The sequence below is a fragment of the Panicum hallii genome, chromosome 1 (assembly GCF_002211085.1).
Source record: "Panicum hallii strain FIL2 chromosome 1, PHallii_v3.1, whole genome shotgun sequence".
Classification (NCBI taxonomy): Eukaryota; Viridiplantae; Streptophyta; class Magnoliopsida; order Poales; family Poaceae; genus Panicum; species Panicum hallii.
Window position 1 is genome coordinate 5,856,926 of NC_038042.1, and position 15,920 is coordinate 5,872,845.

The following is a 15,920-nucleotide window of genomic DNA, read 5'->3' on the forward strand; positions in this document are numbered from 1 at the left end:
CGGTTTCTTTCATTTTGGCGTGCCCCGTGTGCAAGCACAACCAAATAATCCAGAACGCCACTGGGAACGTTTTGACATTGACGTTCTGCACAAAATCGCGCAGACCTGACCCCGGGTCCACGGGGAGACCGAGGATGTACCCCCTCGGCCACGACAGACCCCCAGGGGCAAAACCGTCATTCCATGCGGTCGGCCGGCTGCACAATGCCAGTGCGTAGTGGTCTGGTGGATGCTAAAACTGCTAGCAATCTAGCATTACCCGCCAAGCTCGGAGCCTGTTTCCTCACCGGAGTGCAGCGTCTCCTCGGCTTCTCCCTCCAAGCGCGATGGGCGACAGCCGTCTTGAGCAAACCAACGCTCTCTTCAGGAAAAACCTTGTGATCCAGGTGAACGCGCCTTCATCTTCATCTCCGGTTTATTTTTCGAAATTCTTTCATACCTGAGCTTTAAACTTGGCCGAGCCTTGGTTTCAATTTGGAGGGTGCATGAAGATTCAATTTTTCTCTCGCCATAGATGGAAGTTCCTGATCCTGACGCTATTTATTTTCAAAATCGGTTTATCCAAGATCACTCATCATCTCGACGCTTGATTCTGACTGTTGTGACCTCCCAATCCGCCGCAGCGGCGCGCCTGCAAGACCAACTGCTGCCTGGTCCTGTTCCCGTTGCTCCTCTGCTCCGTCATCGGCGGCCTGCAGATCGCCATCAACCGCGCGACGCCGCCGAAGGACCCCACCCGCTTCGACTGCGGGTGCAGCAACGTCACCGTCGACGAGGACGCGGTGGGGGGCCTGAGCTGCCCGGACGAGTGCCCGTTGCCCCGCGCGCCAAGATGGCCCCCCCTCCTGCGGATCCCGCCGCCCGAGTACCGGGCGGTCGCCGACGGGCTCTTCCCGTTCACCGACCTCCCGGACGCGTCGTGCAGAGCCGGAGGGTCGTGCGCGGCTACGTTCCTTGTCACCGGCGGCAACCAGTCGTTTGTGGCGAGTAAGTGTGCTGTTCCTTCCAGTCCAGCCACAAAGTTCTGTAGTGCTAGTTTGCCTGTGACTGGTTTCTGAAATGCTAACCTTTTTCTTGTTTTTTTTTACCTTGAAGGTGTCATGGATTACATGTTCTTCCCTGTTCACAATGCTTCGGTCAACCTGTCAGCGCCGGCCGATGTTTCCGAGTTATCTGATTTTGTTCTGGTAGGTCTTGATCTCTGGGTTCTCTGTTCAAATCTTTGGACTTTGGGTTCTCAATTAATGCGATCCTTGTTGTTCTAGCATTATGTGATGTTTGAAATTTTGCAGGCATCTGATGGATTTTATGCGCAAAACTTTCTTCAGAACAAGTGCATCCCGAACCTGACGCTTTCTTATCCAATGCAAATTGGCAGTGAAATCATGAGTCGAGGTAGTTCTCTCGGTGCAAGGTCAAATTCTGCATTGCTCACTGACGACAAACATACTAGTTTCAACTACGGAAAAGGTTAAAGGTTGCACGTTGCAGTGACAGTGGATCAGCTATTGTTGATTCTAGCATAGATATTTCGGATTAGTGTGGACTTTTAAGTACATAACAAAATGATAAATAAAATCACAAGAAATTTTCCTGTCTTCATATTTTTCAATGCTACTACATTTCACTTATTTCTAGTGCCTACCAAATCCTGGAATAGGTGTACTATGCACAGAAGGATCAATGCTCTGGCGTGACAGTTCGTGGCTCATTAGCGATGAACTGTATAGAGGTTATTACCAAGGGAATAATAAGAATAAGACCGACGAAATTGCTGCAGGTCATATTTTTTCCCCAACTTTATGCTTTTCATCATTTATGCTAACATACTGTTCATTAACATCTAATAGTGGTCCATCTACGTGCAGCATATGACTTCTTAAGTTCTGACCAGGGAAACTTCAATTTAATCATCTCATATAACTCATCAAACAGCTATGATGTCTTTTACGACGTAGAATACACTGTCCCTGTCCTTAATCAAGGAGGAACTGTGCAAAGACCTCATTCGATTCAAGTTCCACGATTAGTTAATATGGTATATTGCTCTTCTCAGCTGAGAGAAATATAATAAATTCTCTCTCTTTGGAAAACCCTTCACTTTCTTTTATCTGTGTCTTTTAGTCCTCTACAAATTTGTTCATTCTCGCTCACATGTCATTCTTTATTCTTCATCAATACTTTTTCTATGCAGGCTCTTTTTTAAATCAAATTATTTGTGGTGCCCTTTCATCATTATTTTACTTAAACAACTCATGAGAACTGGGTTTCACCATTATTTTGCACTTCATAGAGTTTCAAATTTTACAGGCCTCAAATGCATACCTTCACTTAAGAGGAAATGGTCTCAAGATGTCATTTGATTTTGTCAAAGAAATGCCTAGAGCAGCTACACACGAAGGCCAGTTTGATATCTCTTCATTAGTAGGACAGCTGCCATTTGTATGGACTATGGAGCTTCTTTTTCCGGTATGAAATAATTTTTGTGTATTTTTGTTTGTATATCTCTGTTTCATTTGAATAGTCTGATATGTTTCTTGTCACTTCTAGAGGCAAAAAATCGTAGTAGTTATAAATATTTTTCATAGCTCATGAAGCACTGAGTTGGCTCTGCAGGTAATTTTGACCAACATCGTGTACGAGAGGAAAAATAAGCTAAGGATAATGATGAAGATGCATGGCATTGGAGATTTGCCTTATTGGACTATATCCTATTGCTATTTTCTACTACTGTCGCTGCTTTATGTGCTGTCCTTCATGCTATTTGGTTCTGTCCTTGGTATGATAAGTTACTCTTAATACTAGAATGCACATATAATCATTAAAGTGGAATTAAGGTTGATGATCATGTAAACATTGACACTGCACCAGTTTTAGTTAGTTATTGACTGGTTATCACAATTAGTTGATGTTTTATTTTATATTTTTATTTGAAATTGAAAGAAGTCTCATGTCACTACTACAAATTGGAAACAACCTAATCGTAATCCAACCTCTCTTTTCAGGTTTAAGTTTCTTCCGCCAGAATAGCTATGGCGTACAGTTTATATTTTATTTTGCTTATATGAACTTGCAAATTTCATTTGCATTTCTTATGGCAAGATACTTCTCTAGTGTGAGGACAGCTACTGGTATGTGTCCATAAAAGTGTGCAGTATGTCCACTTTATTAGAAAACGTGGAGTATCTACACTGATTATTGGCATCTCTTGATGCAGTGACAGGATATTTGTACATAATTGTGTCTGGCCTTGTAGCAGATTTTTTGTTCAGATCATATGTTGAAGATGTTTTCCTCTCAAGTAAGTACTACTGTACTAGTTCATTACCTATATCTCAATGAAATCAAAGGTTTATTTCCCTTTCCCAATAAGTTGTGTGCGATCTGTTTTTTTTTTCATTACAAGGAAGCTGGATCACACTTATGGAACTTTTACCTGCATTTTCATTGTACCGAATTGTCTATGAATTCTCACAATCTGTACTGGTCGGGAGATATACGACCTCCTCCGGGATTCATTGGATAGATATGGGCGATCCCAAAAATGGATTGGCTGGTGTGCTAACCATAATGATACTCGAATGGTTTCTATTCCTTTTATCTGCATTCTATTTGGATCGCTTTGGTTCCTTAAAAACTGTAATGAGAAAAGTAGCAGTACTTGTGCGCACCCGCATAGATGGGAATCGTTTTCAAGCTGCTCATCAGCAGAATGCACAGCTTCAGGAGTACAGAGCTTCCGTTGAAATGGAGAGAACAGATGTTGTTAAAGAGGTGTGCTCTGCTGTACACTCCACTCAGTTTCAACTTCAAGAGTTTGTTGAGATATCAGCAGTCACTAAACCGCAGCCTAAAAAATTATCATGAATAGAAAATTTCCCTTCGGAGTTAATATTGTCCTATTAGAGGTTATCACAAGTCACCTTATGAAGCAGAAGCAACTAGAATTCACTTAAATATTGGAAATGCTGGAGCTTAAAATATATATCTTTTCTGGAAAGTACCGCAATAGCATTGCTTTAATTTTGTTAGAAGAATAGACTGCCCACTTAAAATATATGATATATAAATCCTATTTAGTCATCTATACAAAATCACCTTGTGAAGTGAAGCCTCTCTTATCTCCTTTCTGAGAACATATCAATTTAACCTTTTCGCCTTTCTTTCCAGCGAGAGGTAGTTGAACAACTCTTACAAGAATCATCAAGTAGTGGTTATTCAGTCATATGTGATAACCTCAAGAAAGTGTACCGTGGACAAGATGGAAATGCAGATAAAATTGCAGTTAGAGGGATATCACTTTCCATGTCACGTGGGCAGTGTCTCGGTGTTCTTGGTCCAAACGGTGCTGGCAAGACCACTCTTATTAACATGGTAAGTTTAAATATATGCCAAGATTTAATAACGTTATGTTATATAAAGCAAGTTTCCACAAGGCGACCATCATTTATATGAGAAAACATGTTTGTGTGTTGCTGTAATAATTCAACTGAATTCCAGAACTTTCTGCTATTAGCTGTTGTACATGTAGGTTATCCATCATTTATACAATATTATTAAGTTTTAAAGACTCTTAACCTTTCAACAGCTGACTGGATTTAGTAAACCTACGTCTGGCACTGCATACATTGAAGGGATGGACATACGCTTGGAGATGGACAGAATTTATACAGCAATTGGTGTTTGTCCACAGGAGGAGTAAACTATTCTATCTCAGATATTTTCTGAACTAGTTTTCCAGGTTAGTTTATATAGTTGCAAAATTGTGATACCTTTCCTCCTTCTCGGATCACCTCATGCAGCTTGCTATGGGAATCCCTCACTGGTCGAGAGCATCTGATGTTCTATGGCAGGCTTAAGAAATTAAAGGGCACAGCATTAGCTGAGGTGATTTGTGAACTGGTGCATGTTTATTTTGACATTTCCTTGTATGAATATGAGGAATTCCATTCCATCCTTGTTAACTACTTGACTTCGTCCAGTCAATTCCATGTACAGCTAGGGCGCCACTGCATATCTAACTGAGCTGTCCTGATCCGATCACTATAGACATAGAAATATCCTATGCAAGATCCAAGGGCGCCATCATCTCTTCGCGAATCTAATAGTCAGTATCTATCAGGAGTAGATTATGAGATCAAGATATCTGAGTCATTTTAGTGTGCTGAATTGCTGATGTAGTCATGATTACAGGCAGTCGTTAAATACTTTATCAGCACAAAATTTATCTGGTTGCAAAACCTGTACAAGGGACTAATAGAAACCACTTTGTTGTTTGCAGGCTATTGAACAGTCTTTGAGAAGCGTGCGTTTGTTTGCTGGTGGTGTGGCTGATAAGCTTGTAGGAAAATACAGTGGGGGCATGAAACGTCGACTCAGTGTTGCTATCTCTCTAATTGGCGACCCTAAGGTATTTTTATTTATTAACTGAGATCATGATTTAGAATTATGAAAAAAATCCAATATTTGCGCATGTGTAAAACATATACCTGCAACATTTTGCAGGTTGTTTATATGGATGAACCAAGCTCTGGCTTGGATCCAGCATCTAGGAAAGACCTATGGAAAGCTGTGAAGTCCGCCAAACAGAAACGGACAATAATTCTCACCAGTACAGTTCTTCTCTTCATCTCTAAAGGGGTATTTTTGGATTAAGGGATTGCTTCAAGAATCTTAATGGTTTTGTTCAGTTTCGAACTAAATCCTAAGGATTTGGATCCAGTTCACATCACATGATCAAACGTTATACTTGAATCTATTTTCAGCGCATTCAATGGAAGAGGCTGAAGTTTTATGCGACCGGATAGGAATAATCGCCAATGGTAGCTTGCAGTGCATTGGGAGCTCCAAAGAAGTACACTTACACATGCCTTTAGCCATGTTTTCAGACAGGACCGTGTTGATTTCAAATCCTGACATGATCGTCGTATTCCCTATTTTCAGCTGAAAGACAGGTATGGAGGCTCATGTGTGCTCACAGTAACAACTCCGGCGGGCGAAGAGGAGGAGGTCGAGAGGCTGGCTCGGTCCATCTCGCCCGCGGCGAACAGGGCGTACCGCGTCTCCGGGACGCAGAAGTTCGAGGTGCCGAAGGAGGGGTTGAAGATCTCTGAAGTGTTCCGGGCCATGGAGGACGCGAAGAGCAGGCTGAGCATCCTCGCCTGGGGCCTGGCTGATACGACGCTGGAGGACGTCTTCGTCAGAGTTGCCAAGGACAGTGACATGTCCACTGTGACCTGACCCGAGTACCTGACTGCTCCCAGGGGCAAATGCTGGGTCTGAACTTTCTGAAGCCAGGGTAATAATTCACCAGGGAGATGCAGATTGAAATGTATCTGTCACTATGGCAGTGGAGGTTGCTACTCGTGGATTGGTGCAGTTGCGGCGATGAATGTGGCATTTGCCAAAGGAGAGGTAATAAGCGGTGGGGCGGAAATGGTTCAGCGTGTGCGCGTAGCGAACAGGACGGAGTGTCTGGCGCGTGCTCCACGCCCGGTGTCGCCGCCGCGAGCCGCGCCGACCGGCTACGTGCTGCAGCCTGCAGCTGAAGCGACGAAGAACAATGGCACACAAATTTTCAGCGCCCTGAGCTTTGCGAGAACCCGATCATGTAGATGCAGAACCCCCGGCAAACACGCCCGACCCTTCAGAACCAATGGAACTCTATGAATCCGGCGTTGATCGACGACGTTGTGATTTGTCCCTGCTCAGAAGGCTGCCCTTCTCGAGGCCATGCTGAACTCCGAGGGCAGGACCGTCTTTCCACGTGCCCAAGCGCTGCTGCTGCATCGTTAGCGCCCTGGACCGTCTTTCCAATTGCCGCAATAGCCTCTCCTGCGTCCTGGACTCCTGGCTCATCCCTCGCCCTGCCTCGGTCTGTCTCCGATCAACGCAAGATGACGGGGGCGGCGGACTTCCATGCCCAGGCCGACGCGCTCTTCAGGAAGAACCTCGCCATCCAGGTAGCTACCCTGCGGTCTCACACCGATCGGTCAACCTACCTGCTGGTCCCTCCGCCATTCCCGTTCCCGGTTGAATTTCCCATGGATCCGTTACCTAATACCTGCCCGCCAACAATCTGCAGAAGCGCGCGTACAAGACGAACTGTTGCATCGTGCTGTTCCCGCTGATCGTGTGCGGGCTGCTCGGGGCCACGCAGATGACCATCGACAGCTTCTTCACGGCGGGCGGCGACGACGAGGCCGACTGCAAGGCCTGCGCCGGCGTGCGCCTCCGTGAGGACGCCGTCGGGGGCCTGTCGTGCGCGATGGAGTGCCCGCTGCCGGCGGCCCCGCGGTGGCCCGTCGCGCTGCTGCTCCCCGGGGGGGACGAGGACGTAACCGGGGAGGACAGGGTGCCGCCGGCGCCCGACGCCGCTAATAAAGAAGAGTCGCCCGAGGAGCTCCTCGAGTCCCTGACGAAACCGCCCAAGTGCAGAAGCCCCGAGTCGTGCGCGGCGCCGGCCAAGTTTCTCGTCACCGGCGGCAACAAATCATTTGCAGAAAGTATATGTTCATGCAGATCATGGTGGATTCCTTTTGTTCGATTCGTTGCAAAATAGTGGCACCCCTAAACCTGATGATGCTCTTGCAGGTCTCACGGGCAACATGTTCCCGCCACACGCGTCGGCGAACCTGACGGCTGACATCTCCGGCCTGGCTGATTTTGCTCTGGTTGGTCGCATTGGACGGGATCCCTACATGGGAATGTGATCATTGCTTGTGTGATCGTGTGGATCTCGTCGGCTGAGCAAGTCTGAACACTTTTGCATGCAGGCAACAGATGCAAATGGGCTTGGCTCTCGCAACTATGACTCCGCATTCGGTATGGGGGCGCTTTATTTTCTTCAGAGCAAATGCACTCCCAATTCTACACTTTCTTTTCAAGTCCAGTACGGCCCAGAAAAGTCCATCAAAGGTGAGGTATTTATCTACATGTACAGAGAAAGCAAATACTACCTCTGTTCTTAAATATATGGCACCATTGATTTTTTTTTCGTTCGCTAAATATAAATGTTCATATTGGTTACTAATAAGATACTGACTAGACTTTGACAAGACCTGGTGCCATTACTAGATGAATCCTAACAGCTATTGCTAACTGAAACATCTGAACAGATGCAAGATGCACTCAAGGATTCTTTGAGTGGTGTGAGAGTTCGGAACTCATGAACAATGAATTGTATAAAGGCTACAACGAAGACAAGACCCAGGAAAGGATGGAGAATAATAACGCCGTTGTTTCAGGTTTTACTATCCAATTGGTTCCTTTTTGTCCCCATAATTGATATATCTCTAATCGGCTAAGTAACCTGTATTCTTCTTCCTACAGCATATGATCTCACAAACTCAGACCTCAAGAAGTTTAACTTTATTGTCCAATACAATCCTGATAAACAAAACATGCTTCGGGTTGCGCGGTTAATGAATCTGGTAACATCTTTTTCTCAACTTGGAAGAGAACATCCAGCTCATATCTCATGTGTGTCATAAGAAGCCAAGCTCTCGAATAAAGTCCAAACTTCAGTTTATACATTTCCTTCTTGTTTTACAAACTGTGGTTTTATAGAGTTTATAGCTATTTTGCAGGCCTCAAACGCATACCTTCAATTGAGGGGTAATAATACTAAGCTGCGGTTTGGGTTTGTTAAAGATATGCCTAGAGATGGTCACCCTCTAAAGCCTCCTGATATATCTTTCCTAGTGGGCAAGCTGATTTTTGTATGGATTGTAATGCTTCTTTTCCCGGTAAGACCTGTTTTACCAAAGATTAGAAGCACTATTTTGGAACTATTTTCTTTTCCAATATTGAAATTAATTACTTAACCTGGAGAATCTGTCAATCTTAAAGTATTATTTTTACATGGAAAAACAACGTAATAGAAGTGATACATCTTATTAAATATTTTTGTACGATCGTCATCATTGTCGGAGGGCTCGGCCCAAGCTCTGGCGGCATGGCACCTTGGAGAAATTAATTGATGGTGGCAGACTCCCAAATTGGAGAACTAGTGATAGGCTACAAGACAAAGAGGCCAGGAAACAGCAGAGAAAACTTGGGGATTCGACCGAGCATATAGCTGGTCCAGAAGAGATCGAGGTAGGAACAACTTGGTGAAACTTTCCCTTTTCTAAAAAAAGAATAATTTGGTGGAAAACCAAAGGATCATCTTCCAGGACAGAGAAGATCGATGGTGGTGACGACAAAACAAAGCATTTGGATGAAGATAGTTTGGCGATGAGCCCCAATGATGAACTAAGAACGAAGAGCAAATTACCTAAGTGGCAGGGATGGTTGTGTGCTAGTAAGTACATTCTGGGAGTTTCCTTCCCTAGGTTCCCCATCCCTTGCTTGCAAAGGAGGCCTTAGTGGAAAGAACGGAGAGAAGACCGAACTCTAGTATATTAATATAGTGTTATGTTATGAATGTATCTTCTTGTCCTATGAGGACTCTAGGACAAAAACATATGTTGCATGTGTGGTTAATATGCAGAAAAAAACCCTTTATACAATAGGGAAACATAAAAGAGGAAAACAGACAATAATCAATATACTCTAACAATAATATATTGCAATTGCAGGTCATCCTGAGCAGTTTAGTCTATGAGAAGCAACAGAAGCTAAGGGCTATGATGAAGATGCATGGCTTAGGGGATATAGCATACTGGATTATATCATACTGCTATTTTCTTCTCATATCACTAATTTATATGCTCTTATTGGTTACATTTGGCTCCGTTGTAGGTAAGACGATACCTTTGGGACTTGTATGGAAAAGCTCCATTAAGTTTGTTTTGTTCCCTAAGCTAATGATTGCACAAATTCCAAAAAGAAAAACTGAACTAATTTAAGTGTGCTTTCATTTCTCACGTTAATAATATCTTCTTTGTGAATTTAAAAAATTTACTCAGAATATCTTCCAAAGCACATATCAGGGTTCTTCTGTATATGCTCTTTTAATCTTGGGCGGAATTACTTCACTTCAGAAATTAATTTACTTGTCTTTCTATTTCCAGGTATAAAGTTATTTGCATCAAATAGCTACGTGTTACAGTTCATAATCTATTTCACTTACATGAATTTGCAAATTTCATCTGCTTTCTTTATGACATCATACTTTACTACTGTCACAACTGCTACTGGTATGCTTCTACTTGAATTTTCATATTTTTTTTATTCAGATGGTTGCAACAAAGTATCTACTCTCATTACATGGAACTGCTTGGTGCAGTGACAGGATATCTCTACGTAATTGGATCTGGCTTTATAGGAGAATATTTGTTCAGGCCTTTTGTTGAAGATACCTCTGTCTCAAGTCTGTGCCCAACCTTCTTTGGCTACTAAGTTTCAGAAACTTCCTATTCATTATGTTGTCCTGTCCTTCAGGAAGCTTGATCACGCTGATGGAGTTCTTCCCGCCATTTTCTTTGTACCGCATAATCTATGAGCTCTCTCCACCCCTAGCAACGGGATTTTATTCGGACTTTTCGGGTGTACAAATGAGAGATCTGAGTAATCTGGAGAATGGAATTTTATTCTTGCTAATCATAATGGTACTTGAGTGGGCCACATTCCTTTTCTTCACATTATACTTGGACGAATTTGGTTGCCTCCAAAATGGAATGAGAAGCCGTCAGGCTCTTCAGAAGCCATCTACACAGCATCAAGAATGTGAAGCTTCAATTGAAATAGACAGGACTGATATTATGAGAGAGGTGCAACTTAAATCTTTATATATGTATATGTTATGTCCTGTGAGCAATAGGGCAGAAGGGGGTTGCGCAGACAGTGTTCACACCCATCCATAATATGCAGTTGTGTGCCCCTAAGTCAGTTAGGTACTATATTAGGAAGTTACTCTGTCTAGTCTTCTAGATATGGACTGCTAAAGAGTAGATCAATCTCAGTTTATTAGCTCGTTAGGGGTCAATTAATCCCTTCTATAGAAAGAAATACAATCTTTCAATAAAGGTGCAAGCAAGTGCTAGAAGGGTCAAATTCCATATGGTAATCCGACACAGTAACAATTGTATTTTTATGTTATGCTTAACATGATCTTTTAACATTTTACTCCCATCCCAACTGGATACAATACATAATGTGATATTATTCAAATAAAGGCAATGGTATTTTTTCGAAATTGCACCTGCATGACCGTGATATGTTGAAAATAATGTAGTTTCCCCTCTTTCTTCTTTTCAGAGAGAGATAGTTGATAGATTCTTGCAACAACCAGATAGTAGTTATTCCATCATAGTTGACAACATTAGGAAAGTGTACCCTCCGAAAGATGGAAATGCAGAGAAAGTTGCTGTCAAAGGCTTCTCACTTGCCATCCAACGAGGACAATGTTTTGGACTTCTTGGTGCAAATGGTGCTGGAAAAACCTCTCTCATTAGCATGGTATGTAAGCATATTTTGTATAGTAAATTTCTTGACCTTTTTATAGTCCTTGAGAGGTAGGATGTTAGCGTTATGTTTGGTCTCTACAGTAGTACTTTTAACTTCTTGGTGATCGAAACGAAAATCAATCAAATATTTCTTTTCAAGAAATATGACCAACTCTAAGTATGTAGGCATACATTTGTCTAAATAAGGGGGTCAAAAGGCATCAATTTAAGACACTCATGTAGAAATAGAAGTACAACCCATGATGCGCAGCAACAATTTTTTGAACAAAGCTTTCTTGCTTTTGTTCAGGTGCAAATAATATTGATTTTTTGATTGCTACTTCACATTACCAAATTCTCTTATCCTCAGCTGACTGGATTTACTAAACCTACATCTGGCACGGCTTATATTGATGGACTGGATATACGGACGGACATGAGTGAAATTTATACAAGAATAGGTGTTTGTCCACAGTTTGAGTAATTGCAGATTTTCACTCATAATATTCTCCTTCTTATTTCAATACGAGATAAACCTCTTTGCAGGATTCCGTACTATATTATTGTAGTACAGTCTAATTTGAATATTTGTGGTGATCACTACTACTTTTTATATTTTCCATGCAGCTTGCTGTGGGAAACACTGACTGGCCGAGAGCATTTGATGTTTTACGGCAGGCTTAAGAGATTGAATGGTGCAGCATTAGTTGAGGTACATCTAGCAACAGGTTCCTCGCTACTATATTTTGTTTTGGCATTGTTTACGTCCGACTTCCATTTCCAAGCTGAAGCGCCATCTAAACATTTCTATGCATTATCTACTTAGAAGATGTGTGTATGCCATTTACATATTATTGGGTCGATCGATTTACCTTATCATTGACAGTTTAGAAATCATCTGCAGTAGCTCTATGATAGAGGTTTCTGAAAACGTCTGTGGTAAATCTGTGTCACCATATAATATAGCTAAATTACAGTTGGTACAAAAGCTGACTGTAGTTTACAAATAGAATTTCGAGCTGCTCTCTGTTTTTCTAAGAGGAAGTTCTCATATATTAAGGTGTTACTGCTAGCACGTTTATTAGTCCCTGTTTTTTATTCTTTTTTTTTGAAAAGCTAGCAGGAGCACTGCTGTGTCATTTAAAAATGTAGTCCATGTTTTTCTAAGGGCTTTCTATTTCTTTCGCCAGGCTGCAGAACAGTCTCTGAAAGTATTACGGATATTTGAGGGTGGTGTTGCTGATACTTTTGTGTCACAATACAGTGGTGGGATGAAACGTCGTCTTAGCGTTGCTATATCTTTAATCGGTGACCCTAAGGTATTTGTACTATATAGTTGTCCATGATCGATGAAACAGTTTTTCTAGATAGAAAAAATATTGTCTCAAAAAAGAACGATAGAAAAGTAGGTATTTTGCCCAACTGAAGATTGTGTATTTGGAGCATATTCTGCAGGTTGTTTACCTGGATGAACCAAGTTCAGGATTGGATCCAGCATCAAGGAATGCCTTGTGGAATGCTGTGAGGTTCGCCAAAAAGAACAGAGCCATAATTCTCACGAGTAAGATTTCCACGCCTATATTTTCAGACACTAACCCACTTTCATCCCTGCTGATGACAACATTTTTCATTTGCTACCATGACTGGATTTGAAATCATGAAACTTTTTTCCTTCAACTTTCAGCCCATTCAATGGAAGAGGCTGAAGCTCTTTGCGACCGGATAGGAATATCGGCATATGGTCGTCTCCGGTGCACTGGACCCTCCAAGGAGGTAAACTTGTATCTCTGTCAGAATCAGTTTTCAGAAAGGAGCACTGACCAACGGTGCTAACCACCCCCCAAAATGTTTCTCCCAGCTGAAAGCCAAGTATGGAGGCACATTCGTGTTCACGGTAACAGCCGCGGCCGGTGAGGATGAGGCGGTGGAGCAGCTAGTCCGCTCTATCTCCCCTACCGCGAAGAGGACGTACCACATCGCGGGGACGCAGAAGTTCGAGATGCCGAAGCAGGGTGTGAAGATCTCTGAAGTCTTCCGGGCCATGGAGCAGGCAAAGGGCTCGCTGAACGTCGCTGCCTGGGGCCTGGTTGATACGACCCTGGAAGATGTCTTCATCAAAGTTGCCAAGGAGAGTGAGAAATGCCCTGATTAGACACTCTTGGACATTCCTTTGCTTTTCTCAACGTATCTGGTAGGGGGCGACTCCTCCTGCACACACTCGCCTGCTAAGGAACATGCCTTTTTTTCTAAAAAAATGAACGTGTATTTTGTTTTTGTGAGGAATATTGTTAGACTGACGGTCTGGGCACCGCATCCTTAAACGTCGGTTCTTCAGCTGTATCGCGCACGCACAGCACTGTGGCCCATCCGACAACGACGCAAGCAGCATACAGCGATGACAGTGGCCTGGCACAGGATCGGCAAGCGTGCAGCAATGGCCGACACGCTTCAACAACCCAACCGAAGATTGTTCCTCCTTCCATCTATAGCTAAGCAGCTTTGGAATGCAGTATCCCTGATTTCTTAGTTTGTTTTGATCTCATGTAAATTGGGACGATGCGACTTTTGCTTTCTCGAGGTCATCACTAGATCGACTCAAAAATCATTTAACAGAACTACCAATCAAATTTTTAAGCAAAGTAAATAGGATGGAAATGAAGTGACTACATTTCCACTTGCAGTATCAAAGTATCAGTGTAGGATGTCTATTCATAGCACGTGCGACTAGCCACCGTATCATCACATATGTAGATAACAATGTTCCAGAATAAAATAAAATATTTTAGAACAAAATAAAAGGTTGGAGATAATAATGTTCCAAAATATTTTTATCTTATTCTGGAATATTTTATTTTATTCTGGAATATTGTTATCTCCAGCGGACATGTGCAATGATACAGCGGCTAGTCGCACGTGCGATGAATAGACGTCCCCGTATCAATGTACCACCTGCATCATCATTGACTGTAATCCGTGATATAAGCCGAATGGTACATGAATGACATTTAACTCAAAACTCACTTGACTGAACTGATCTAGATTTCGTCTTGTGCTAGCCTTACCACGCGTCGTGTGGTTGTGACACTTCGACTCCGCCGCCATTTCCGTATGCTCATATACTAGTGACTTAGTGAGTGCACTTATATTTAGTTATATGCATATATTTTCAAAGCTGTGATCAAACCCAGTTCATTTCGTATGAAGTTACACCCTTGACGAATTTCAGCCGTTCATACTTGTTTAGATCATTAGGCCATCAAACAGATGTGCACGTACAAAAGAACACCAATATTAGAGCAGAGCCAGACAAATTTGTTGCGAATTCGGAGAAAAGAAGTTCCATACGAATTCCCACGGATGGAAACATCCACCTAAAAGGTGAACTTTCTCTAAATTGGCGGGGCGCAAACCCATCCCAAACTCAATTGTTTAATGCACAATTCAATAAATGCCAAATCTTTTTCCAGGATTGGATTCCCCAAAACTGATGTTCTGCTGCAGTGGAGGAAATGAAATGCCATCCAAATTTGAGCAGGGCACACTGCTAAATCCAAATCTGACCATGCACAACAGCCAAACCCACCACCCACCCAATATGCCACTGCACCCTCGCCTAGCTCCTGTGAGGTCCTGCCGCGAGTTGCCGAAACTGCCCTTGCTTCGAAGCAAAGGAAGGGCGCTCTCTTGCTTCGTACAGGAGTCGAGGGCTGCAAGGGCAAGACCGTCTTTTGCACGTGGCCTGCTGGCTGCTGCTGCTTATGGAAATATGCAATGCTGTGCTGCCCGCGTAGACTACACCGGCCAGTTCACACTTCGCACGCCTGCTCCCATTCCAAGTGCAGCAGCCAGCGGCGTCTCCTCTTCCCTGCAAGCAACGGGAGGAGGAGCGAGCGGCCAGGCCATGGGTTCCGCCAACTGCCTCGCGCAGACCAATGCGCTCTTCAGGAAGAACCTCGCGATCCAGGTGACCAGGCCTCGATCGACTCTTCTCGCCACTCAAATCTCTCTTCGTGTTTCTGGAATCTGGTCGACTCCTTTTGTTTCTGAAATTTTTTTTCTTCGAGGTTCTTGCTTCTGAAGATTCAGTACTGCGTGCTGGATCCTGTGAATTTCGAGGGATTGCTGATGAATGCAGCTTCATCTGTTTTGTCCCAAGAGGCCAAGATTCGATCTTTTTACCATCTCGCATATGAAAACCCCCAAAATTCTGGTTTCACCGTGCGGCCTACAAACAAAGCTACTGCTTTTCACTGATGCGGTGATGCCACCTTGTCTGACGCTTGGTTCTGACATGTTCTACACTGCCGATCTGCAGAGGCGCAATTGCAGGGCCAACTGCTGCCTCGTCTGCTTCCCCTTCCTCATATGCTTGCTGCTCGGAGGGACGCAGCTGATCGTGATCATAGCTTACCGCAGCTCGCACAGGTCCGGGATCGACTGCGGCTACTGCGCCGCTGGCACGAGGAGTTGGGTCGACAGCAAAGTTGGAGGGCTCGATTGCCCAATCCAGTGCCCCCTGCCGGTCGCGCC

At 43.5% G+C, this 15,920-nt stretch overlaps 2 protein-coding genes across 3 annotated transcripts; both read left to right on the forward strand.

Moving 5' to 3' along the window:
• The first annotated feature begins 254 nt into the window (after positions 1-254).
• On the forward strand, positions 255-6,327 carry LOC112878869 (ABC transporter A family member 8-like). Of its 2 annotated transcripts, none has more exons than XM_025943110.1 (18): positions 255-386; positions 624-987; positions 1,096-1,187; positions 1,293-1,395; positions 1,661-1,780; positions 1,869-2,038; positions 2,311-2,469; positions 2,617-2,779; positions 3,006-3,131; positions 3,218-3,301; positions 3,407-3,774; positions 4,171-4,374; positions 4,589-4,698; positions 4,803-4,887; positions 5,282-5,410; positions 5,506-5,611; positions 5,766-5,854; positions 5,944-6,327. In XM_025943110.1, the coding sequence occupies exons 1-18, from the start codon at positions 327-329 to the stop codon at positions 6,238-6,240; spliced, it is 2,829 nt and encodes a 942-aa protein (XP_025798895.1). In that variant the 5' UTR covers positions 255-326; the 3' UTR covers positions 6,241-6,327. The 2 variants fall into 2 exon arrangements, with proteins under 2 accessions (XP_025798895.1, XP_025798896.1); XM_025943111.1 differs by having other exon boundaries at positions 5,506-5,640; positions 5,944-6,085.
• Positions 6,328-6,915: 588 nt separating this feature from the next.
• On the forward strand, positions 6,916-13,938 carry LOC112878883 (ABC transporter A family member 7-like). The gene is made up of 18 exons (XM_025943129.1): positions 6,916-6,962; positions 7,085-7,505; positions 7,594-7,673; positions 7,776-7,917; positions 8,118-8,246; positions 8,332-8,432; positions 8,589-8,747; positions 9,582-9,744; positions 10,017-10,142; positions 10,232-10,315; positions 10,387-10,715; positions 11,203-11,403; positions 11,761-11,870; positions 12,018-12,102; positions 12,581-12,709; positions 12,846-12,951; positions 13,075-13,163; positions 13,249-13,938. Exons 2-18 carry the CDS (start codon positions 7,160-7,162, stop codon positions 13,540-13,542), a joined length of 2,673 nt encoding a protein of 890 aa, XP_025798914.1. The 5' UTR covers positions 6,916-6,962; positions 7,085-7,159; the 3' UTR covers positions 13,543-13,938.
• Positions 13,939-15,920: the final 1,982 nt, after the last annotated feature.